We start from the raw sequence: 26,015 nt of genomic DNA, 5'->3' as shown, positions 1-26,015 counted from the left end.
GCAAAATAACGCAGGCAACACTCATCTAACAACATAATTAATTCTACATCAATCAGTTGTTGTAATGGACATAATTGTAACAGGATGCTGTCTCTTCATCATCTTCCTTCTTTCAAAGAGCTTATACAGCTTTGGACCTGCAGAGAGAATATCCTCACATTTCTTGTGAGGCAAATTCTTTCAGTCAGTAACAAAAGAAGTGGCAATGCCTGTTTAAGAAGTTATGCTGAAACAGTTACACTTCAGTTAACAGAGGTCAAGTAAGAATGAGAAACACTCACAAATTTCAACTTTGAAAGCAGTATTAGATTCTGCTTTTAGCAAATGTAGTTGGGATATGAACTGTATTAAAGAAATATTAAAAAAGAACACAAAGAACTGATTTGTCACATGGACTAACAAGCAATTGATCTCTACAATGAGATCTGCTCTCTCTAAGGAAGACACCTGTGAGACCTCACAAACATCTGCAACATCCTGTGTTGGCAGAAGGGTCATTAAAGGTCTTACAAACAAGTACACATTCATTTCCCCCACCCTATGGCTTGGTATCTAAATGCTGTATAATGTCTAACACCCTGCTAAGGGAAATAGCTGCCTCACAGCCACATAAAGTGCAGAGATTTGGCTTTAAGAAAGCTCTCCCTGTCACTAGGGATGGCCAGCAGTGAGTATCACTGACTCTGTCAGCTGTGAGCAGACGCACTGGGACAGGTTTTCTGACACCAGCAGAGAGGTGATGGCTGCTGCCTGAGATCACTGAAGATCCTGCCAGATATTTGCAGAATACAAATGTACAAATGTATGCTGAGACAGAACACTGCACTTCAGCACAGTGTGCCTGAGGGAGTAAGGAAGGTTTCTTTTGCTTTTCTGATTTTATGGAGCTGCACAATGTACTTGTCACTGGCTCTCCACACACCAGACTGTCAGTAGAACTGCACAAATGGCTACATACTGATTTTCCATCACAATGTTTTTTTACTAGCATTCAAACTCTGCTTTCTCCCAACAGCTCTTTTGTCATGTAGATTTTTTGCATTGTTTTATGTGCAGAGTTTTTGAGTAGCTATGTTCTTTCTAGACTTTTGGAACATACTAAGTTTGCTTAGCCCTCCTGACTTTATTTTGCCTTTCATACCTGGAACCAGGTAACATGCTGTGATCTTGTCAGACTCACAGGTATGTAAGGAGAGGCCTTCAGTAAAAATCTACACTAGCTTTTGCAGAGATTGCCTCCTGTCATTGTGAACATTCATTCATTTATTCAGAATTCTGATGCTGGTGATGTTGTGTCATCAGATCTCTCAATTCCCTGCCTGAAAGTTGTTGATGTGACATGCAGTCAGCATTTTTCCTATTTTTCAACTTAAGATGTTTATCTTCAGAAAAAAAAAACAAAAACCTTCTGAAAGCATTCCTAGTGTGAGCGCTGCAAAGCTGCAGTGAACAGGTACTGCTCAAACTCACTTTAAAAAAAAAAACAAAATGTGGAGTTGTGTCAAGGTTTCTGGTTCATGGACATTATTAACTGACTGGGTGCATCTTGTAGGGCTGCTCTGAAAATCAATTTCTGCAAATCCTATTAGTGAATGCAACAGCAGCAGTTGGATTTGATGATTCTTGCAAGTCACTGCTAGCTTGAGAAATTTTATGATTTTATGACATTATAAACCTCCAAGTATCTTTAGATTATATGTCAGCCTTTTGTGAGCCAAGAAATCTAGGTTTGTAAGCTCAGGTTATCTCAAAGCTTAACACTTATTCATGCAGTCACTGGGACTGTTAACATTCCATCTGCTAGGATGATTATGTTTTTCCAATGTTTCTGGCACACAATTTCTTGCATCCCCAGTCTCACCCATACCTAGTGCCACAGGCCACCCTCATCGCTTCCTTCTCCTTCCGCTTCTTGCCCTTGCTTGAACTCCTCCTCAAGGGAGCCCTATAAAAATATTAGAAAACATCAGGAAACATCTTAGAAATTTTAATTTCAATCCTTTTAATGAAGAAGAAAATGTATTTTAAATTTAAAAAATGCTTACCCAAGATCTGCAAGTTTTCTCTTTAGTTTTTCTGTATGCCCTATAGTAGGGCCAGTTGTTCTTGCTGCCTGAGCACTTGTGGCACCATCTAGGATACATTTGTACATGGAAGAATTTACATTATTAATTTTAATTGGTAATTTCCATCCAGAATACTTTGTGTATCTTTTCATAATTAGATACCTATGCATTTACATGTGTGTGAGTACACAATTTAATTAGGGGAATTCTCATTTTTAGGAAGATGGTGTGAACAGGAATAAAAATAAATAATTTCAGAATTCAAAAATATACAAAAAATTTAATTGAAGAAAACCAAAAGTTAACATTGATTTATTTTTAATGACTATGTAATAAATTGAATAAGAGAAATTAGTAATAGGCTAACATTCCAGCGAATCCATTTTTAAACTCAGCAGTAGTTTGCTTATGTTTGTTTTTTACAGAATTCATTTGGTATGTATGCTTTACTTCCAAAATTACCCCTAAAATTCTTTTTCAACTTTGGAACCCAGGGTACCTTTTATGATGGGCATGCTATGAAATAGTTAATCAGCTTAGTCAGAACATCTTTGTTAAACTGAACATGTAACCTAAAATCCAACCATTCTGAATTAAAAAACAAACAACGACCCTCCCCAAAACCTAAATGTAGCTTAGTTAATAAATCTGCCTTTAGGCATTTATCAATTTTTGACCTCTTCTGCCAATGCTATTAAATCCTAAAGAGGAAACAGGCTGCAGTATCTATAAAGCCAAAACCATGAACCTGAGTCTGGCAAACATCCTGTGAAATCTATACAGAAACTAAAAGAATACACACTACTGTGTGTTTAAAAATTCAGACACTGTGACTCTTAAACATATTAAAAGAGTGTTCCCAAATACCCTGGAGGAAGCAAATGAAGGTGAGTCATTCATGTCACTTGTGGTTTGGTGGTTTTTTAGTGTGACCTCAGACATACACAACTTCTAACTGGACGCACTGCTGGGTTTGTGGATTTCTCCTAGGTTGCTGACTTAAATTAAACCCTCAAAATTAACCCCAAGCACCACAGCACTATCACAAGACAGTCAGCTATGTGTACAGAACTTTGTGTGTTGCTTTGTAGATAATATCTGCCCAAGGTTTTATTTGAGCAAACAATTTAATGTGCAATTAATTGGTTAAATCCTCTGAAAAGTAGGAAAATACGCCTTTTGCAATACCCACACTAAAAGCCATACTATTTCCACCAAAGCAAGTCCTTATGTTAAAAACCATAAATTTCTAGAACAGCTAACAAGCAACCTTATTCCAAAAAAGAAAACAAAAGAAAGGAATATGAAGAATGACAAAAGCAAGATGAAGTCTCTGAAGAAGAAATCCATTCCCCAAGGAGGCAGAGGAGAACTTTAGGCAATGCACACTCTGCATCAACCCTACACTGTGCACACTTCTTTCCTGTTTCCTCTAACCACTTCTTCTTCACCTTTAATGCACACTTCTCATTTAACCACTGCCAAAATTGTCACAAGAATTAAAACTTGCAACATTTATTTTCACACTAGTTATAACAGGCAAGTGGGACAAATGGCTTTCAGGGCAAGGGGTAGTGGGGTTTTTTGAGGATTTTCTTACTGAAAGTTGAGAAATTATAAAGTACAGTTTTGTATTGGGCAAATAAATTAAAGCATTTAGTAGATGGACGTTTTGCTGGTGTAGTAGAAAAAAAAAGCCTGGAGAGCTTAGCTGGAATACACAGCAGCTACTTGGAATGGTAAATTTCTGTTCAAGCTTTTATATCCCTATGATCCCCCTCCCACACAGCTAGGGCCAGCCAGGGCCCCTTAAATAATGATGTCTTGCTGAGGAAAATATTTGTGCTGGCTATGGGACATAGTGGAGCACGGATAGGTCCCAAAACCAGCTCCAGTGGCAGCGTGGATCTGAACCTACAGGGTCTTGCATGCAGGAATTACTCAGTGCTTGCACATGGCAGAGCACCAGAGGCACGGGTGCCCTGCCTGGGCAGGACAGGACTTTGGCCACCCTGCTTGGGTGCATCTTCCCTGGCTCCTTGAAGTTCTTCAGAGAAGCTAAGGGAAAGCTGGTTTCTCTGAACAAATCACACAGAAGCTGTTTAACCCACCACCTCCAGCTGAGAGCTGCAGTGATGTGTGGCTGATGGAGGTGGAAGGCCCCAGACCTCAGTCCCCTGCCCACGGGCACACAGCACCTGCAGCAGCCTCACGTCAGCGAGCACTGCCCACTGCTGTCCCCTGGCAGCTGAATCAAAGGATGCTGCTGCTGCTGCACAAAACTGAAGAAAGTCATCACATGTACATGAAAAAGCTGTGGTTCTAAGCTCATCATTTTGCAATGAAACTAATCTCATGCCACTTCCGCCCTTCCTACAACACTGCTGGATCTTGTAAGAAAAAGAAGAAAACACAAATGTGAACTAGCCAATGCTCACTTCTGCTATTGAGAGACCAACTTATGGCTGTGTGTGTCCACAGAGGTGCTCTCTTTCCATCACTAAAAAACCCCTCCTGAACACATAAAACAAAACAATGCCTTTTTTTATTTTCTGAGCTCTACGACTTTAACACCCAAATTAACAATCATTTAAAATAGCATTGCTGCAACACTTGCCGCCAAATAACTTGTTTCTTTTTTTAGTAGGACTTACTAAATATGATTTTTTCTACTTGAAATTATATTGCTCTGGTTAATTCTAATGTATTACTCAGCAGAACTTAGACACAACCAAAAGCATTGGTTGTTTACCTAACAGTCACAATGAGGAAAGCATGACAGCAATATTTAGACAGAGATTGTTTTTCAAACCTAAAATGGAAAGTGTGATACAGTGGGTGGAATGCAATGCCCTATTCCTTGCACTACAAGGTTAGTTTCCACCAATTTTTTATCAAAGTATTTTTCATATATCAGTTAGAAGTGCAGGATTTAGGACTTCCCTGACAAACCAATCACACCTTCAAGATGAGTTTCTAAAGTCACAATCTTATGTTCACACCCTTATTTTTACTTGCAAAACTCAAATACTGAATTTAACTTGGAATCCTTAACAATTTAACCTAGTTACAACTAGTAATTTCAGAACTCATGTAAAAATTCTTGCAATATATTAACCTCTCCTAAATTCAGTAAAGTTTAATAATGCTATCTTTTATGAACCAGTACAAAGATGAAGAAGAAACAAGGTTTAAATCAGTAGCAAGTCAGACACACAAGCATAAATCTTCAATAAATTGCTATTTTCAGTTAATTCAAGCACACCAAAGTCTGTTATAAACCTTTCTAGATCTAGTCCTGCAGACCTCACCTATGACCAGTTTTTTATTTATGTATTTTAACTTATGTGTCAGTTTCAGAATGGAAGGTGCATTGTTAAGAATGCTGAAGTGGTGTCAAATGTTAATTCTGAATTTGAAATGCACCTGAAAAGCTCAGTGTTCAGTGACATACCATATTGTTAATTCTTATAATAAACTGGCATCTGAGACATACACCTGAGCTACATATGATTGCACTGTGTTTTATCCACCTAGCCTTTCAAGAGTCTGAATCAAATTAGTAACAATGAGACCAATCTCTCCAAGAGATTACTTAATTTTTTTTCTGTAAATGAAAAATCTCCACTAACCTCTCATTAAACCTAGACTTTGCTTCCTCTCAGCAATTAAAAGCTACAATCTGCTGTTTTTGCTTTACACTCCTTTCCGCACCCTCCAAAAAAATCATCTAGCAGTGCCAAAATCACATTATTTGAGTAAGTACACTGTGTTAAGCATGTTTCTAATATGGAGGTGACCCAAAGTCAAATAATCTTTTTTTTTTTTTTTTTTTTAACACAATACAACATTTTCTTAAGGGCAATTTCCCCCTGTTTTTTTTTCCAGTGAGTTCCAAGAAAGCCTGAAAAAAGAAAGTAAGCAGTTCCCTATCCCATTTTAAACTTTGTCCTTCTCTTATACCATCACACAAGATCATTTTGAAGTTTTTGGCTTCCAGGTAGGCAAAAGAAATTACAAGATGATGACCTTCTAGTTGCTAAGGTACTACTGCACAACAAAAGGCAATAAAGTAGATAGCTGTTAAGTGAGCAAAATGATGCATCAATTTATTGTAAAAGAAACAGTAATACCTTTATCTTGTAAAATATTCCTGCCAGCTGGGTGATGCAAAGGAGATGCTTCAGAGCTGTGCCCAGATTTTGAAGGAGAGGAAAGTGGAGTGTCTCCCCGAGCATATGGGGGAAGGACACCTCCTTTGTGGTGCTGCTCTTCTTCTTGGTTTTCAGTTAGGTTGTCAAGTGAGATTGCTGCACTGCTAGCCACAGGGGAGAGGGAGGAAGCACCAGAATCTGATGCTGGTGAGGATGCTCTCATGCATAAGGGCAGTGGTGATTTTGAAATGTGCATGGGACTACTGTAACTGTGTGATGGCTGTTGGTATAAGAGATTATAAAGCAGGTTATACCACTTAGTAAGCAAACAGAGCAAGATTTACTTTGAACATGCAATTCTTTTATTCATTATTTAGCTTTCTATTTGTACGAAATGCTGTAGCAGTTCAAGGCACTACCCTTTGATGTTGTTTATTGGTACAAAACAGTGTTGTTTATTGGTATCTGCTTTCAGATGAAGTCAGAATAGGACAAAACAATCAGCAAATATTGTATCAATTGTGGTAACAAATTAACAAATAGAGAAATGCACAATTCAAGCTCCTTTCACCTCCTGCATAAATGAAAAGACCCGCTCTGCGTTATAAAGCACATGTAAATCAAAAAGACCAGGATTCCAGTTAAAACACAAGAGAACCAAAAAACCAGGTGTGCTGACTCAAAAGGAGACTGGACTTGCACATCACTCAAGCACATTCACAGCAGACCGGCCACAGAGGAATAAATACTGCCTGTGCTACAATGAAAGGATAAAGACAGAGGATGAACTGACCTATAGGGGCAACCTAGCAGTCCCCAGGAAGCTGGAAAGGGAGGGCAGAGCCCTTCTCACCTTTCGCTCCAGGCTGTCCTCGCCATCAGTGGAACTGATGCTGTCGTACAGCCGCGTTCTGGACGGCCTCTGCCGCTTGTTCTTCACCGAGAGCTGAGCCCGAGTCTTCAGTGCCTTGGAGTCCAGCCTCTCTGTTTCTGGAACTGCTTCATTGAAATCTGTATGGAAACGTGATTTCAAACTGTTTAACAGATTTCCTTACTTTTTCCTAAGAAAAGGAATTGTACAAACAATTGCAAGCACATGCACTTTGCATAGAATCATAGAATAATTTAGGTTAGAAAATATACATTTTACTTGTACCTGTACCTTCATAACTCCTATAGTACCCCCAGAAAAAGTTATTTGCATAAACAAGTTTATCTGTACAGATTCAGCAAGGGCATACAAAGAACCAACTGCAGATATTTAAGAATTCCATGAAGTATTCCCACTGTTACGGAGATGACCACACAAACCCAGCGGTACCACCCCTGAAAATAAATCCACTCAGACTCCCTCAGAGGGAGTTACATGTGCTTAGCCTGCAGAGAGTTCTCCTCCACCAGGGCATAAACATCATTGTGTGATACATGACAACTGAAGAAGTATTTAATATAAAAGAACAGAACAATGAAACCATGTTACTTTCCTGGCTTCAAAGACACCTGATTCCTGAATTTCTCGTGAGCAAAGTATACTGAACACTTCATATATGACTTGCCTCTACAGCTAAAACTAACATAGCTGTACTTGTCTTAGCTATCAACCATCTACTCAAATGAAATCTGAGTATTGCAGCAAATTTAGCATTTTACAAATCTGCAGTGACTAAGACTAAAAATATTTTAAAAGTTATTTTTGTATTTAATACTAAAAAAAGAATAGATGCTTATGGTTTTAACAATGTTTCTTCAACCCCCACAGTAAAACCCAAACCATAATCCATTAGATACATTTACTTGCGTATATATTGCATTCAGAATACACAAATTAATTAAAATCTGATCTTACAGATATTTTTGCTTTTCTTCTATGTGTTAGAGTTAAATTTTACTTCACATGATACTCCAGAATAATTAGCATTGTCTGACTTGCAATGATGCTTCTGCCCTAAGTACTCCACAGGAAAACTACACATGGTTATTAGAGCTTGAACTGCTTGTATTTGGTTAAACTGCTTGTATTTGCTCTTTCAGGTGTACAGACTTCTATACATCCCTTCGTTTCACTGCTCAAATTATGCAAACTGTAAACACAGGACTGCAAATGGAATTTACAGAAGTGCTTGTATGGGCCTTCTTAAAAGCAGAAGACCATCTGGGCCTGGAGCTTCCTGCTTCCTGCACCCCATCTTGCCCTGCTTTGTTGCAGTGGAACTGGGCTGCTGTCAGATGGTCTCTGCCCCAGCCACACGTGCTGCCACCCCCAGCCCCAGCTCCCTCTTCTGCAGAGAGTGGCTGGCCCTCACAGCTCCCAGCACAAACCCACAGCCTCACATGATGCTGTAGTAATCTCCCAACCCACTGGGGTGTCTGGAACATCTCTCACATAAAAGTCATAACAGTTCTTATTTCACTCTCAGAGTCAATGTAATGAGACTTTCTTTCCTAGACATTCAACCACTTGACTCCAAGGTTCTTCCATCTGAACTATTTCAGTACCACTGTGAAGCAGGGAAGAGCTTGCCTGTACTCCCACTGTTTTTCCATTAGACAGGCGACAGAATTTAAAATCTCCTGCGAACTGACACATCCCTGGGTATCCAAAGACACCCAGAAAGCAGAAACACAAAGTGGCTGGAATGGGAACTTGCACAGAGATGTCAAAGTCTGAGACTGTCAAAGTCAGCCTCAGCACTGAACTGTTTAGCTTTCAAACCACTCACTCCTGCCAGTAAACAGCTTGATTGTCTACTGCAGACACAGCTCATCATCACTAAACCAGGAGGTTACAATGCACTGCTGGGGTCTCAGAATAAACCATGGATTTGTAAAGGGAAAGCAATCCATAGTCTAGTATGCCCTGGCAAAGCAAATGAAGAATTATGTGGGCCGTGGTAGTTTTTATTTTCTCTTTGTAACTTGCACTGATGTTACTGGCAGCCCCTGAAGCTCAGTGTGAGGTTATGTTACAGCCTGAGGAGTCTTGGCAGGATGCTGAACACTGTGCAGCATCAGGAACAGTTACACTCAAATGTTTGCAACCATCAGGCTGCACCCACTGCTCCTTCCCAAGCCCCAACCATGCAAGAATGTCATAAACACCTCAGATCACACTGAAACAAAAACATACTTGATAAAATTTTAATGAAAACATTGTATTTTTACATAACCTAAATTTTTGATGGAAAACAGACCTGCAAATCTCTGGACAAAATTCTGGGATATGGCTGTCCACATGCAGTCCCACCCCAGGAACCTAATGCAGAGGCTTGATCAAGAAGCATGTGTTATACTTGACAAACATGAGCCAGAAAAGAGACTGGAGCACCTGTTTGAGTGTCACAAAGGCAGTGTACACAACCCACAGCACCACAGGGACTCTACTCACCTCCAGCTGTCCATCATGGACAACTCCCCTGCCCCTCAGAGCTCCTCTGCAAACACCCAGGGGATGATGGCAAGTTCTTTTCTTAAAAGGTTTAAACAAGAGTGATACAGAGACATAGGCTCTTTGCAGAGCAAGTATCACTACATTAGAGTCTGATACAGACCTCAGGAACTGACACAGAATTTACTGGAAAAGGTATATGGACGTCAAAGAGTGCTGCAGCATTTTAAAAGATATACTTATTTATAAAAATGAAGGTTTTTCCCCTCCTTATTAAAACCACAAATGCAGCTTGAACTCTAACTATGCAGCTTCTGCTTTCAAAAAATCATTGCCAATTACCAATTTTTCCTAGCAAATAATTTGTGTTTGTATTCCTGTGGTTAAACTTGGGCGTTTAAATTCAGAGATCATCTAGTCTAACACTCAAAAAAAAATTAACACTGGTAATATTTCTGCAGGAGATGATTTTTGGAATGAAAAAAAGGCAGTTCTTTGAAAATTTTCATGCAAATGCCTTGATTAAAAACCATAATTTTGAAGCACTGACATGCAGATTTTTTATACTGTACTAAGAACTTCCAACTTTTTAGAATGAATTTTAAAATTCTGGTTTTGTTTTTTTTACATGTAGAAATTCCCAGATTTTAGCTCTTGAGCCATATATGTGTGTTGACATTGCTACAACAGTACGTGTAAGCATCATTTTTCTGAGTCAAGTGAAGAAAACATGATTTCTTCTCCTGAAACAAACTTACTGAGAGGATTTGTGTTAACAGCACTGATAAGTATTAAATATTTTATAACACTTACTGAGTCTTTACAGCAGAAATACAGACTTTCTTGTCATCCTTCAGAGATTTCATTAAAATTAACACTTGACAGAAAAAACAGGTCTGTGAAGATTTGTGGAAGCCAACTGCACAAGGTCTGCATATCACCTAATACCATTTCAGCAGGACTAGCTCTTTTTTATACACATATCTTGTTAAAAATATAACTCATATTGATTTGTTTGTAAGGCAATATTGTCGGTGTCCACACTTGAAATGACAGCTAAAATATCAATATTAATAAAACACCTCTCTGGTGGCTAGAAATTTATTTATTCCATAATGTATTGCTTTTTTTTTTTCAACAGAGAAATAAATAATGTTACAGTTTCTAGGAATCCTGGGCTTCATCAAAAGCAGGGCACCACCTCAAAGGAGGTGATTCTGCCCCTCTGCTCTCATGAGACCCCAGCTGGAGTGCTGCATCCAGCTCTGGGGCTCCCAGCCTAAGAAGGACATGGAACTGCTGGATCAAGCCCAGAGGAAGACCATGATGCTGATAAGGGGACTGGAGCACCCCATGAAGACAGGCTAAGAAAGTTGGGGATGCTCAGCCTGGAAAAGAGAAGGTTGTGCAGAGAGCTCACAGCAACCTTCCAGCACCTGAGGGGCCCCACAGGGAAGCCAGAGAGGGACTCTGTGAGGAACTGCAGTGACAGGACAAGGAGCAATGGTTCACACTGAGAGAAGGGACACTTAGCCTGGATATGTGGCAGGAATTCTTTACTGAGAGGGTGGTGACACCCTGGAACAGGTTGCCCAGAGAAGCTGTGGCTGCCCCATCCATGGAAGTGTTCAAGGCTGGAGGCAGCTTTGAGCAACCTGGTCTAGTGAAAGGTGTCCCTGCTCATGGCAGGGGGGCTGGAACTAAATTATCTTTAAGGTACTTCCAACCCAAACCATTCTATGATTCTATGGTTCATAGGAGTTATGATTTGGTTCAAACAAACCTTGACTTAAGCCATCCAGACAGGTCACTTGCTTAGTATCTAGATTTTCCACTGGATCTCCCCTAGAAACTTCTCCAAATGATGTCTGCCTTTCAAAAATGTTGTTGTTATTGTTAACCTGGCTTCCATTTTGCTTCATTAGCCTGAAAACTTCTGCTTCCAAGTCTTGTATCTGAAAGAAATACAATACAGTATTACCAAAAATATTCTTCCCAATACACCCTCCCCATTAGAGATGTTGTTTTTCCAGAATAACACACAGAATTGTCTCATTCTTCAAATATAAAGAGGAAATGCTACTCACACGAGCTTGCAAGCCTTGAACCTCTACAAGGTGTGCTTTCTCCAAATCTTCTATTTTCTTGCGTTCAGCTTCCTGGCGTTTGATGAAGTCAAGTTCTCTTAGGGGAAAAAAAAAAAAAGATGTATTTGCTGTCATCAAAGCAATCAGAGTGAAAAAAAAAATGTTTGCTACTCATCAGAAAAATCTGTCCTTGCCAAATAATTTATCAGTCATTTAGTAAGAACTATGAAACTGTAATCAGGACAAAACCCCAAGCAATTAGTCTAAGTGAATATGCTAGGCAATAATATAAAAATGGCGAGAGCAACTTATCTGGGAAAAAAAATCTCAGTTCTTACTAATAATCAAAATAGTTAAACTGGTTTCTTTTCCTAATCTGTCTTTACAACAAAACCAACATATCTTAGTTTATGCTTTTCTATGTTGTAGGACATAGAGCAAAGTGTTTTACTAGAGTATGACTATGCTCCTTTCACGGAATGGACAAACTGTAAGTTTGCAGGCACAAATTGCATTTTCTAAAGGAAATATGTCACGTCAGCTAAGGAGTCTGAAGTATTTAAAAACAACTGACTAGATCTTTTACTAATATAAATCAGAATGTCAATGGAAAGCTATCCAAGCTCATTCTAGTGACTTGCTCTATCTCTTTTTATTTTGAATATCAAAGAAATTTGTGATAGAAAACACAAAGGATACAAACTAGTTTTGGAACAGTCATGAAATTCCAAAATATTTGGATAATCTAACCCCCTTTTTAATGGGACAGGATATTAATTTCTGCAATCCCAATTATCACGTGACATTGCTGTATGTCTTTGAATTTTCCTCTTTAAATAAGTGTATTTCAGCAGAAAATGAAAAAAGCTGCTGCTGCTGCAAAAAAAAAGTAATCTGGGGAATGGAAGCTGTTATAGAAATGTAAGATGTTATTATTCTTGCTAGCCACCAGGGAGAGGGGACCACATGAAACAGAGGGGGCCAGGAAATCATCAGTTAGCTCAACTCAGCTCAAACATTCTTGGCATCTACAAGAAGAAGAAAAATTAAATGTAAAATGCAACAAAACAATATTCCTTTTGATTTTACATTAGTACACATCAGAAATGAATCCAGCTGATACAGCACCCATATAAATTGCTGCAAACTTTGTTAATCAAGTGCTTTACTGTAATTACTCTTAGTTGTTTGCAATTACATTGAGCTATTTCCTAATTCTGAAACATACCAATCTGGAATATTACAGCCTTAGTCTTTATTTAGGTACAGCATGACTACAGCTTGAATACTAGCATTTTTCCATAATAGAAAGTGTCCATGCTTTTCATGAATAAAAAAGTGGAAAACAGTGTTTACCTTACAGGTGTTTAACAGTGGGTTTCATATTTCAAAATATATCACATACATGTTTTCTAACTGGCCACTAAGTCATTTGCTGAGCCTGGTGTAGCTGCTTACTTTTGCTGAAAATCCTTGATTAATTTCTTTGCCTTGTTATATTTCTTCTCCAGAGCCTGATACTGGCTTTGCGTCTCCTTGAGGTGCTCATTCACCGTGTGACACAGGGTCTGCGCCTCAATCCAATAACTCTCTAATTTCATCATCCTTTCCTTATTCTCCTCAATGTTCTGCTGGAGTTGGGTCTTCTCCAATTCCCACCTCACCTTCTCATTCTCAGCAGCCTGCAGCTGAACAAAGGAGTGGAGATGCAGAACATAAAAAGCTGCAAAGTGCAGCCTAATAGTTCAGGATTAATTCAAACAACACAAATAGAGACAACCAGTAAATCAGTAACTACAACAGTAATATGCTAGCAGTGGGAAGAGTGTTCCAGGAGAAAGAAAACAGGCTGATACATGTATAATTCTTCCTCATAAAACCAAGCAGAGTTTTTGCTCAGTGTTCCAGTGCAGCCTCTATGCTTCTCTGGGTTATACTAACCTATCTGACCGGCTGACATTTAAAATGTCAATAGTGGAGTACCCAGACAAACTGCAGGGTTAATCAGCCAGCACATGGGATGCATTTTGCTTTGTGCATGTGACTCAGGTGCTATAAAGCATTTACACACTTTCAGAAAATGATGACATTTCTTATTTTGGGATGGGGGAATTTTTGATTTCCAGATTGCTTTGTTTTGTTTTAGTGTTCTCATTTGCTAACTGAAGCTACCTGCAGGTTTCAGTGTTTAGTGCTGGATAGGGTTAAGGTTATACAGCGTCTTGTGGGATTTAGTTCCTATAATTTAGTAAACAAAAAAAGCCTTAACATCCCTGTTTATTTATCAAGAGTTCTTAATTTGCTCTAGGCAGTTCTGCTAGCATTATGGATGATACACACCAAAAAAAATTAACTTGTTTTCAGTTTTATTGGTAATATACCTAAATGAGTCACATTTTCTTCAGCTCCATTGAAAAGATGAGGTAAAAAGGTCCAACACTAAAAGGCACATTAACCCTAATTTTGCAAATGGATATGCACAGAGGAATGTTTACACCCACACATTGATGCCATCAAGTCAATGGGCCTTGGCACAATCCCAAGGGATCGACTGTGTGGCTCCAATTGCTAGATTTGAACTGGAAAGCAGAGAAAGAAAAGATTTTGGACTTTCTGGACTGACACAGGACAACAGAAATTTTCCTTACAGAAAACAGTTGCACTCTGATTTTTTTCTAACAGTAATTTATGCAGATTTGATAAACACCGTGCAAAATACAAAATAATAGTTAGTGCAAATGCTGCTGAAAAGAAATAATGATCTAAAATCTTTTCTTGAAGTACAATTTTCCCTTTTTCTTATTTTTATTCCCTTTATAATATAATCAGACTCAAAGAGAAGGATGTCATTATAAAACCTAGTATTGCTGAACTACTGAATAATCAGTTAGGTTCCCATAAAGGTTACCTTAGTACAAAATAAACCCAATTCTTTTTTATTGCTAAAGCAAATTTACTTTATTAACTAGCAGCTCATTGTGAGATAATGTTTTCTTTTTAACTGATCCTATTTTTCCTTCCTAAACTATCTTTTAAAGAGAGATGCAACAATATGAAACAATACTTTTTCTTCTGTATATAAAAATAATTTTTATTAAATTCCTTTAAACAAATTGCGTTTTTAAGAAATGCCGATATTGGAAAGTAGCACAGGGATACTTTAACATCACTTGTAAATAAAAATCTACTAACTTCAACTTGCACATTCAATCCAAATATAATTTTAAAACATGAAAAAATGCATCAGAATTTTAAAACTAGCAATCTGCCATTTAGTTATTATGATACTCCTTAAAACATATGTTTAACTGAAGCTACAAAAGTTGGCACTTTCTTTTAATAGCAGCACTTAAGATTTTTACTCGAAACTTGGAATAAAGAACATACACCAAGACAAGATTTAGCTGAGCCACTGTGCTTCTTAATCAGCCTTTAATAAGGATGGTGACTTCTCCACCCACATAACGATACATCTTCAGATCTGATTTTGCATAAAGAAAAAAACATTATGCATTAACCATATATTGATTCTTACCTTTGTCTTCAGCTTCTGAATTTCAGCTTCTGTAACTGCATGTTTGATTTGCAACTAGAATTGAAAACATAAAATAAACAAGTGAAGTCACAGAGAGTACTCCGGTATTTTTAAAGCCTGTGCTGCAAGTTGAATACCTTATTACATAGCAGAAGGCCCCGAAGAGTGCTGCAGTGCAGTAGATTGTAAATTAAAATGTCTAGCTTGCAAAATGACTCAGTCTGTGCAACCTAATTAAAGATAGGATGCCGTCTAACCACTCATAATTTCAAATCAGAACATCCAATCTGTTTAGCAAAACCAAATGTCTTATGTTTAAAAAAATTAGATGTTATCCTGCTGGGCTTTGCTCTCCCCTGATGTGAATGTGAAATATATCCCAGTGCCGAAAGTCCCACTGCACTGATTAAAGCAGGCACATTACAAATAAGCAAATATGGAAATAAGTGATTTAACATCTCAAGAAGTCGGGAAAACCTTGAGGGAAGATTCCAAACATTTATTTCATGCAAAAAGAACGGTAAACTGATGCTATCTTTCACCAATAGCTGGAGTTACTCTGCACAAGCCAGCTAATCTCAGTTGAGGGCAGTTACACAGGGAAACTGTAAATAACAGCAACAGCACTCAAGCAACAAAGCGATTGCAAGCAGATTAACAGGCAGGCAGTGTGCTAAAGGTTGTAGTTACATCACCAAGCAGCCACAACAACAGGGGATCTGTACAGGGAAAGGGTTGGGGTGGAGGACCTGGCTCCCACCTGCACACCTGCTGTGGGATTTCTTCTGTTCTAACCTACATTAGTCTGTTCCTGTGGAGTGAACAGCCTACTACAGTCTACTACTCTGAGAGTATCAGGCAATGTCCCGAAACACCTTTAGTTTTACCACAAAGATCAGCTATTCACAGGCTCCAGGAACACTCTGAAGTACAAACTGAACCACAGCTCCAACAGCATTACCCTACTCCAAGTGGAAATGATCACTCACATGTACCCAATACTGGCCCAATACTGCACCCCATTCCCTGCTGCTGTACTATTTAAAGCAGGCAGCATGGGCAAACTACTGACAGGCCCCAAAACCTCACACTGAGTCAGTGACTCAGGTATGTTGGGTATGGAGCTGAGGGCAAGGTCAAAAAATTAATCACAGCCTGAGCCAGCACTGCACTGGAGATAAGGCATCGTCCATTATTTATGAATAGGAGGAATAGCTACGGAAAAGCATGTTTAACATGCAGGTTACTTCTCTTACAAGACAAACATGAGCTTTTGGGAATAGTTTATGTGAGCTAATAGAGTATATGAGGTTGTTGTACTGAACCAGAAACTAACATCTCTGGTGAAGTAATGGCTATGTTCTTGAAGAACCAGCTGTTAATACGAAAATGTGCAAATTAATCAAAGGAGTTCTTCTGGGAGAAGGGAAGAATTTTCAAAGTAACAGGATCTATCACTGAGCTGACCATGACAAGTATCTCTGAAAAATTCTAAGCCAATTTAGAAATTCCCTTTTCCTGAAGTCTCTTGAATGCCCCTTCTTATGGCACAGGAAATGCACACTCTCAGATACAGTTTGGCTTGCAAATCAGCCTCAATTTATCTACTGAATAAACCCAGTCCTTTAAGGTGGAGAATTCCTCAATTTATGCTGGACAGAATAAAGGAGAACCGATTCACCATTTAGGAATCTTCTTTCCAACACTCATTTCTTGGTTTCCAGAGAAGATTGTAAGAACTTCTAATCCCCACAATCTGTTACTTATGCTCACTTTTTGACTTTGCACTGAAAAGTGTTACAACTCTTCCTGTGCTCAGTGAGAGCAGATGTAAGATTCCATTTAAAGTGAAATGAGGTGACTGCAGCAGCGTGCAGAGACACAGGTGACCCTGGGATCATGGGGCTCCTGAGCAAGGGCTACAGGGGAGCAGGGCTACTGCTCCAGGCTGGAGAGGGGCCAGTGCAGCTGGGAACAGGGCACTTGGCAGCCCTGGAGCTGGTCTAATGGCAAGAAGTTACCAGTGATGCTACTGCACCTAGTAGGCCAGGAAGCTGAGAAGGACATACACCTTTTTATCTACATATTAAAGGGAAAAAGGGAGATACTTCAATCTGCATTTGCAAGATGTTACTTGCAATTTTTGAGCTCAGTCATTCCAACTTTCAGAGATTGAGAACTGGTTTTTCTCCCCATTGCACTCCTGTTAATAGTGAAAAATTATTAAAGAACCATCTCAAAACAACATGGTGTTTATAAAATGCCTAACCTTTGCTTAGTTCTGCTACACTGTCCTGGGATGAGATAAAATCAGGGGAATAATGGATGAGCTAGATTTTTCCCCTTTTCAGACTTAATAAGGGCATCAAACAGCCAAGACTCAAAGCCTTAGGCTACCTGCTGACAGTCTACTCCCATCTCCTCTGAAACCCCACAATTCCATACAGAGCACTTAAAGAGCTTATTATTACTTACAAATAAACTCCAAATTGTTGCATAAATGACAATCTGCTCAGGTACAGATGGTTTTTAACAGTTATTTTTGTGCTCTCTGTTATTAAATAAAAGAAATGAATACTGAGTACCCAGTCAGCTCATTGAATCAGTACATGGTACAGCAGATCCCACTGAGGCAGAAGAAAGAAGACACTTTTCTGCTTAACAGAAAAATGTGTAGCTCGATATCTGATTTTTTTTAAAAAAGAACTAATTATGGTTATAGAATAGATGAGAAATGCTAACACATTTAGGGTTAGACTAAAAAACAAGCAAGGTCAACTATTTGGCAAGAAAATCTGGACTCCATAGCTAAATTTTTTAAAGCAAGTTTACTAACAGGGGACCAGAAATCTTTATTCCATGTCCTATTTAATGCCAGACAAATTCTTGGCAGATACTATTTTGAATTTTTTTTTTGGCTTTTAAGTCAATATAAAATTGTGAAGGCTTCACTTTAACAAAGACATTTTGAGTAATTTTTGGCACATTTCCTATTCAAGTATGTCTTGAAAAGCTGATTAATTTTCTACAAAACAATAAAGGTTGTTATAAAAGGTAACTTTTAGAGAGAAAATGGATTGAATTCATCAAGACTGCAAAAGGTAGAAGGAGATGAAGTCTAGCAAATGTTAAAATACCAGGAGTACACTGGGAAGGAAAGTATGCACTAGAATCTAATAATCACCATGACAATTTTTACGCAATCATTATATATTTTTGCATATAATGATCATCCATTCTTCATATATTTCATTAAAATATGGAATAATGAATTCTTACATAAATGTCCCTTCTCCCCACAGATCTTGTCTCTCTTCAATCATCACAGCTAAAATAACGTTTCTAGTTTCTTCCCTCTCAAAGCAGTTAAGAAAAATCAGCTTTATTTTTCCTGCTTTACAGCCAGGAAAACAAGACTTTCAAAACTACCGTGATTCACCCAGGAATGCCCATCTCTCTTCTGACTTTCATTCCAAAAGCAAGGCATTTTAAATAAGAGTGCTCTCAGAGTATGGGAACATGATTTTTATTGCAAAGACTAAATTCAACTAATTAGGTCAAACTATTATGCTTAAAGATTACGTCCTACCCATTTGCTTAATACTTTCATTAATCTCTGGAGCAAGAACAAGAAAGAACAGTTATTCTTTAAATACAATTCCAGAAAACACTGTGTGGGCTTGTGCACTGTGATCATGAACAAGTCCTCCAGTGTTGAAAGAATTCAGGGCAAATACCAAGAAAAATACATGTACTCACTCAGCATCAGCCAACAGAACGCAGCTGTGTGCTCTTACAGACAACCCGTAAACAAAAGTGGTGTGCTCAGAACAGCACTGCTGCGTGGGCTGCTGAGAGAGCCACTCTGTGGCAGGAGCATTTCATGTTTTCTTCTCAGGCTCTCATCTACACTTACACTCAAGGATCCCAAAGTGCCTTCATCTGGGCTCTAAAACAGCATTTTAAGGCCATTACGGAAGACAGGTCTGCAAATAACTTCAAATCATTCTGGACAAGCTCCAGTATGGCAATAGCCTGAGTTTATGGAAACTGTATTCAAGCACACATTTAAAGGTACTTTATTCCAAGGTGAGTTTCTTTACCATCACTGCATGTGTGTTTTGCACAGCCTTGGAAAACTGACTGGCACACAGAGAATGGTAGCATCTTCCCACCACTTTGATACTGTATTCTATGTACGATGCAAAGTATTAGAAAATTAAATAAAATGTTCTGCTAATTCGTGTAAGAGCATGAAACTCAAAATATGGAGTGAGAAAATCACAATATAAGTAATGTAAAAAACTTTCAGGAGCCATCAATGAATAACAGTAGGCACCCAACGGCTGAGAGGGCTCTCAGCAGGAAAAGGGAAAGACTGGCTGCTCATGGACTGATCACTTTCCCCACACGACTCTCACTAGAGGGTAGTAACAATATATTTATACAAGATGAAATATCTGGTTTGAGTGAAGGCAAGAGGATAAGTGGAGAAGGCTAAAAAAGGAGTCCTGGTATTTTAATACTCCTATTTGGGCCCAGGTTCTGCTGCTTAAATCTCCTATGAGCTTCTGGCTACTTTCAACCCTCCCATCTTCCTGTGTTAAAAAAAAAAAAAAAAAAAAAAGTTCTTTACTGCTATTACTCAGCCCATTACTGTAAGCTCAGGTATATCCATTGTTTCATGTCTTTATTTGCATGAGAATTCAGGAAAGCCTAAAAAGAATACACATCAAAAGCACACAGCCTAAAATACAGAATAAATGTCCCTCCATACTTTGGTATGTGAAATTATATAAATTCAACGACCACAATGAACACCACAGTTAGTACAGGTGGATGCTCTACTCCCTAACCATAAACTTGACATAGTTTTGGTAAAACTTTGGTAAAATACCCTCTTGAAGTATGGCTGTTTCCCCACTAGAGCATCTCTCTAAACACATGGCCAAACACATGACATGGCTGTACATGGATGAGTTACTGTGGAATGGCATAGGATGAGCTTCACATGTCTCTCTTCACTGAAATTTAACATTTGTTGTTTGGTTTTCCCAATCACCTTTTATTGGAATCTTCAAAGACCAAAGCAAAACAAAGCAAACCAAGCCAAAAAAAGCCAACCCCAAACCCCAGCACCCTGCTAGTGATGAATGAACTTGCACTTTGTTTATGTGGTCAAACTAAGTGATGAGGCAGAGTAACTTCTGTATTGAAAAGTTAATTTATAAACTGCCCCCATCAATACAGCAGCCACCTGAAAGCTGATGCCAAAATATCTCCAAAGGCCACTTCTACTTCTTTTAAGTGAAATTTTAGAGTCATTTCAAAGTACTAAACAGATAAAAAGCTAAAAACCACTCCAGTTTTCAAGAGAAAAAACCCAAGCATTGAGACAACTAAAAATCTGGTTCAGTGATGTATTTCAGGAGTTTTTTCTGATGTATAACTTACTTCTTTGAATTTGTGAGCAAGTTTGCTGGTGTCCACATCACTGGGGGAGAACATGTCATCATTTTCAGGGAGGTCGAACACTTCAATGGCCATGTCACCTCCTGGAAGGACAGGTCCCATGTCTTCATCTTCTTCATCTGTGGCATATTCCCCTGTCTTAATTTTATAGCATTTAAGAAATTCCAGTTATCCTCTTATTATGCAGAGACTATTCAAAGAGTAACTAAGATACTGTGCAATCACAGCATTCTGCGCACAAAAAAGGTTTTCTTTGTCTTTAGCTGTAACCCCAGTACTGATGAATTCTACCAGACAAAATTTAACTCCACAGCAGTATTTCAATACATTAAGAGAGAAGAGAACACAGTGTTTTAAGCACTAATAACTCAGTTCTCAAGCATTACTGGCTCTGTATTTTGATAGTTTTATCCTTTTCCAAGTGAGACCGCTTTTCCATTGAAAGAACTCTCCAAATTTATTTCAGATTTAACAATGAATCTTTTCCAAACAGAAAAAAAAAAAAACAAAACAGAATACAACCAACAGGATCTTGATTAGTTGTTAGTAAAGTCATCTGGATGAAGTAATTCTCCAGTGATATTCCATGTTTAATTTGAAAATTCATTGGTTCGTTCTTTATAAACAAATTAATGATAGAAAAGTCACACCCACACAGAAAGACAACAGTAGGAAAAAGAAACCAAGTGTCAGAGACAAGTTCAGAGTCTGAAGCCAGAGTTTACTCAATTTTCACCCTGAATAAGGAGCTGCTTTGAACTAGTTTGGAACAAAAAATGTGGGTGTTTATTGTGTAGGTAAATCACGAGGTGCAAATAATTTGCTGACAAAATAGAATTTTGAAAAATCATATGCTGCAGTATCTCAAAACCAAACAAAATAAAACAACAATATTGAAAAGAGAAAGCTTGGAATATTGAGCCCCAAGCTGCCTACTCAGTCTTTTTGCACACAGATCTGTGCTCATCTCTCCCCATCCCTAAGGTGGATGGCAGCACCTTGCTCCTGCAGGGCTCCCTCTGGAAGTACAGAGTGCATGGATCACAAACAGCCTGCTGGCTTGCACATGACTAAGCAAACACATTATAAAGCAAACACTTCCCTCAGGACCACATCTGGATTTATAAGGCTTGGGACTAAATAAATACATGGAAAAGGAAGGGCGGGGGGACCAGAGCAGTCTTTTTCATGTTTCTACAGTAACACCACTAAAGTTTTGACCAAACTATTCAAAGTTTTTCTTTATGAGCTTCCAGTTCGTGAGATGAAGAAGCATAATACTATTATCAGAAGTATATTCCCCATAGTGCTAAAATTATCTATTAGCGTAATTTTCTGACAAAAGGACTTTTCAAAACAAGAGGTAAGAACTCAGATGTTTGAACAACAGTTCAAACCTCAGCTTCCTACCTTAATTCAGTTTCTCAGCTGTTGTTTAGGCTTATGTGAAACTCTCTAAGCTAAAAAGTAGTGCATGCAAGATGTTGACTCTAGGTGGACAGGACATACAGACAGCACATAGAATCATAGAATGGTTTGGGTTAAAAGGAACCTTTAAAGACCATGAAAAACCTACATTCCTCTTTTTTTAAAGCACTTAAAAAAAAAAAAAAAAACAAAGCCAAAACACAGAGAAAGTATAAAATAGTTTAGTAAAATTTTATGATGTTGAAAGAACTACTAAAAAGAAAGTAAGTCAGCAAGATGCACATCCATACTTTAAAACAGTCACTGTAAAGCAAGGAACTTTTTTGGTGAGTTATTGCTGCCACTATAAATAGTAACATATTCTCCAATGAAATAAACAGTAACCATTTGTTTTATATACTTCATGCCTACTGAGCATACATGCCTAAAAATCTCACTAGTCTTCTATTAAAAAAAGCTAACAGCTGGGTTTGCTTCTTCTTTCCTTATTTAAGAGAAGTAAGGAATACATAGTCCATCTCACAGGAGTTTTCAGGCATGTAAACACTATAGCTAAAGAAAACAACACCTGAAATTGTCATTCTGTATGTCTAGATCTTATGCACATACACAAAAAACCTTCTGTTACACTACACCTGTAGTAACTTCTTTATTATTTAGTTTCTATTTTATTGTCCCTGGCTATGTGCAGTAGCTGTCTAAACTGAAAATTTGGCTGCTGACTCTCCTGACTCTTTCATGTAATATAATGCCACCTTCACACAGCCTCAGGGCAACCACAAGCAGAAAGACTAACTCAAAAATCACACTGAGATTTCAGAGAAATTCATTTTTGTGGGGACAAAATACTAACAGTCCATGTACTTTCCATTTTGCAGTCATTATCCCTGAAACAAATAAGGTAATTCACAACTGTAATTTCTGCATTAAACAAAATCCTGGTGGGTCCATCAGCAGTGGCAAGGAAATCTCTGAAGCATGCAAAGAGGAGGCAGGAACAGGATCATTAACCAGTAAACTCATGTCCTGCTTATGTAAAACAAAACAGACCTGGCTCAGCTACATGTGCATTTTAGAGAAATACATTAATACAAAATCCCAATTACATTTACCGATTTTGGCAAAGGAATAAAACAGATGAATTTAGTTAAAGCTGATTTCTTCAAAGACTTAAGCTAAGAAGTACTGAATACAAAAAGAAAAATGAACACACATGAAGGAGTAAATGATTGGGGAAAAATTCAAGAGCAGACAATATTCTACCGGCCTCAGGAGCCAGAGTGTTTGAAGAGGAACATCAGGCAGCTACAAATGAACACAAAGGAAAATCTTGCTTCAAATTGTTCATAGTGAGTGTCAATGAGCACAGTCATTTTTGCTTCATTTAATGAAAAAAGTAGCTGTCAAAGCAAAACACAGCTCAAGTAAACAAGACACCAGGACGACAAGAACACATTACAAAACACAGAAATAAATGGGGCTTTAGCTTTTGTCTTCAAAATAAAGGGATTTCATCTTACAGTCACATGAAAAACAAATTACAGGTTCAAAAGAACCAATGTGTACATTGAGGAAATATACATTGTAAACTAAATGAAACATATTTCCCTGAAAGAAATCTCTCTGCTGAATTTTGTTGCACATGAAACTATGAGACAGTAGCTGTTCACACACTGTGCCAGTTAGCTAGAATGTGAAATACACTATTTTATAAGGAGCGGCAAGGCACAGAAAAAAGTTTTCTTACTTCAAATAACAACTCTGTGAGGTGAGAGTTGTCATTGTAACTCCCTGAGGTTCCCTGCAATACATTTTGTTTCCTTATCCAGCAACAGCAGTAATATTTTAAACTCCATAGCCAAAGAAAATTTACATGCTCTAAAAGGAAAATCTTAGACCCTCCATTCGTGTTGGTGAGCAGAATTCATCCGTGTAAAAGCCCTGTTTCTCACTTCAGTAGCACTTAGGGCTAAGCTCGTCCCATCCAAAGCAATAGCTTCTGATATTAGCCATTCCATTTTGCCACATGCAATCACAGCTAATAGCATGAAATTATCAACATGAGCTGCAATTTTCCACTTCTAAAGGGAAAATGTGTTACTTGCATTGTTTAACTGCCCTAACAGTAAATTTCTGAAATGTGCCTAACACTCCCAGCCATAAAGAAGGAGCTCCAGCACCAGCCGGGATAATGCAGACAGACCTTCCCCAAATCACCATAACAAAGGCTGCATCAAGCTACACCTTTTGTTCCTGCTGAAACTCTCCCGCAATCAGGGAACACCATTTGAGGAACTATAAAAATAATTCAAGCCCATCTCTTCATCTGATTTTTTCTTTGATGCCTTATATTTAATTTTTTCAAAAGAGTGAAGAAAAACATAATGGCACAGTATTAATCATTGCTTTTACAGGAATGCATCATATTAATGATGTTGGAAAAAATGTACTCTCTGAGAGATTTGGTTAAAAAAATGTACTCTTTGGATGTTAAGACATTCAAGTGCACTGCAATTTTTTTTTTTGCATGTGTCAAGATTTTCTTCAATGGTTTTAAATGTTGCTTTGCTCTCAGCATGTCCTAATGAATGAGAATTTAAAATGAACAAAATATTAGTTTGACTATTAGTGATATTATAAAACATGACTTGCAATAAACTACTTGTCTGTGGCCACAGAGTGAACAGAATCCTGTAATATATTATTAATTTCACATTTTGCATCACCCCATGCAGCCTTCTGGGGAACAGGTCTTTATCTGACTTTTGTCATTTGCTGTAGAACATGAAGAAGATAATACCAAGTCCAAATCACAATTCCAAGAAATGTCAGAATCTGACTCATATGCACAGAACACTGTGTTAACACGAGGAATCCAAAAGGTTTCAGTCAAGGATACAGATTCAGGTCATGCTTAGCACACTAAGTAGGAAATACAAAGACAGTGCCTACTTCAAAGTCTTCGAGTTTGATTTTCTGACAGGATGCTACAAATTAAAACGATGTAGGATTTTAGGAAGCTAGACAAAGTGGTGATGGGCAAACTGTGCAGCAGGCTATCTGGAGGCAACATACTCTCCCAGCTTTACTGGGATTAGCACAGACTCGCTAGGAAATGCCAGGGCTGCCTATTGTATGTAACACTTGAGAAATAGCTGATACTACTGGCTCAAGTGCTTGGCTTGTGGGAGCTTAACAACAAATTATGAGCTGATGCACACTTATCCTGCTGGTCCTTGCATGGACTCCACTGTGAACATCCATTTTCTTTTCATGTTCATCAGTTCTGCACAAGGGCTTTATGTTTCCATGCAAAAAATTAAATGAAGGAGCATCTGAAAGCATCCTGCAACCCGTGGGACCTGCAGCCCATGGTAAATGGTAACAGCAGATTCTGAAATGCAGGGATGCAGGGCATTTATATAGTAAATGATGAATTTTAAGTATTATTTACACAGTAAATTATGTGTATTTTAGAAACACTATGTATTAGTGTAAATGTTACTCAACAAATAGCTGTCAGGCAACATTTCTGCAAGGCAATGGAATGAGAAGGCAGTAGGCTAACACTGCATCTCTAAATTTAGTATCCAACTCAAGTCCACTGCCCACTAGCTGGCAGAAACCAAAACTGTCTCAGAATGCTGCTTTTTAAAATAACTTGGATCCTTCTAAAATACCCACAGGCTCCTTGGGCAATGAAGACTTTCAGAAGCTCCAAAACAGAGGAAATCCAGCCAGCTGGTGACACAGCAAGATAAAACATCAGACCCTACACGCGCATGGCAAACATTCTCTTCCTGTGGTTTAACCACCTCTAACAAACACAAGTCATGTGCCATGACTGCAGGACTCAAACAAGATCACTGACTTCCTGCTCTGGAAAAC

General features: G+C 38.3%; 1 protein-coding gene across 5 annotated transcripts in view; it reads right to left on the bottom strand.

Annotated features, from left to right (window-relative positions):
* Window positions 1-26,015, bottom strand: part of PPP1R9A (protein phosphatase 1 regulatory subunit 9A) — a 128,113-nt gene that overhangs the window by 9,902 nt on the left and 92,196 nt on the right. For 3 of the 5 annotated variants that reach the window (XM_063151630.1, XM_063151622.1, XM_063151638.1), the window contains exons 7-15: window positions 20,682-20,837; window positions 15,228-15,281; window positions 13,151-13,380; window positions 11,693-11,789; window positions 11,389-11,560; window positions 7,074-7,231; window positions 6,200-6,500; window positions 2,046-2,133; window positions 1,868-1,945 (exon numbers count right to left, since the gene is read on the bottom strand). In XM_063151630.1, the coding sequence (XP_063007700.1) occupies window positions 1,868-1,945; window positions 2,046-2,133; window positions 6,200-6,500; window positions 7,074-7,231; window positions 11,389-11,560; window positions 11,693-11,789; window positions 13,151-13,380; window positions 15,228-15,281; window positions 20,682-20,837 (1,334 nt within the window). The remainder of the gene's footprint in view (window positions 1-1,867; window positions 1,946-2,045; window positions 2,134-6,199; window positions 6,501-7,073; window positions 7,232-11,388; window positions 11,561-11,692; window positions 11,790-13,150; window positions 13,381-15,227; window positions 15,282-20,681; window positions 20,838-26,015) is intronic. The other 2 variants (XM_063151645.1, XM_063151654.1) reach the window with 1 other exon arrangement.

The sequence above is a fragment of the Melospiza melodia genome, chromosome 1 (genome assembly GCF_035770615.1).
Source record: "Melospiza melodia melodia isolate bMelMel2 chromosome 1, bMelMel2.pri, whole genome shotgun sequence".
Lineage (NCBI taxonomy): Eukaryota > Metazoa > Chordata > Aves > Passeriformes > Passerellidae > Melospiza > Melospiza melodia.
Note: the sequence above shows the minus strand (reverse complement) of the source record. Positions and strands in the feature narration are given on the sequence as shown.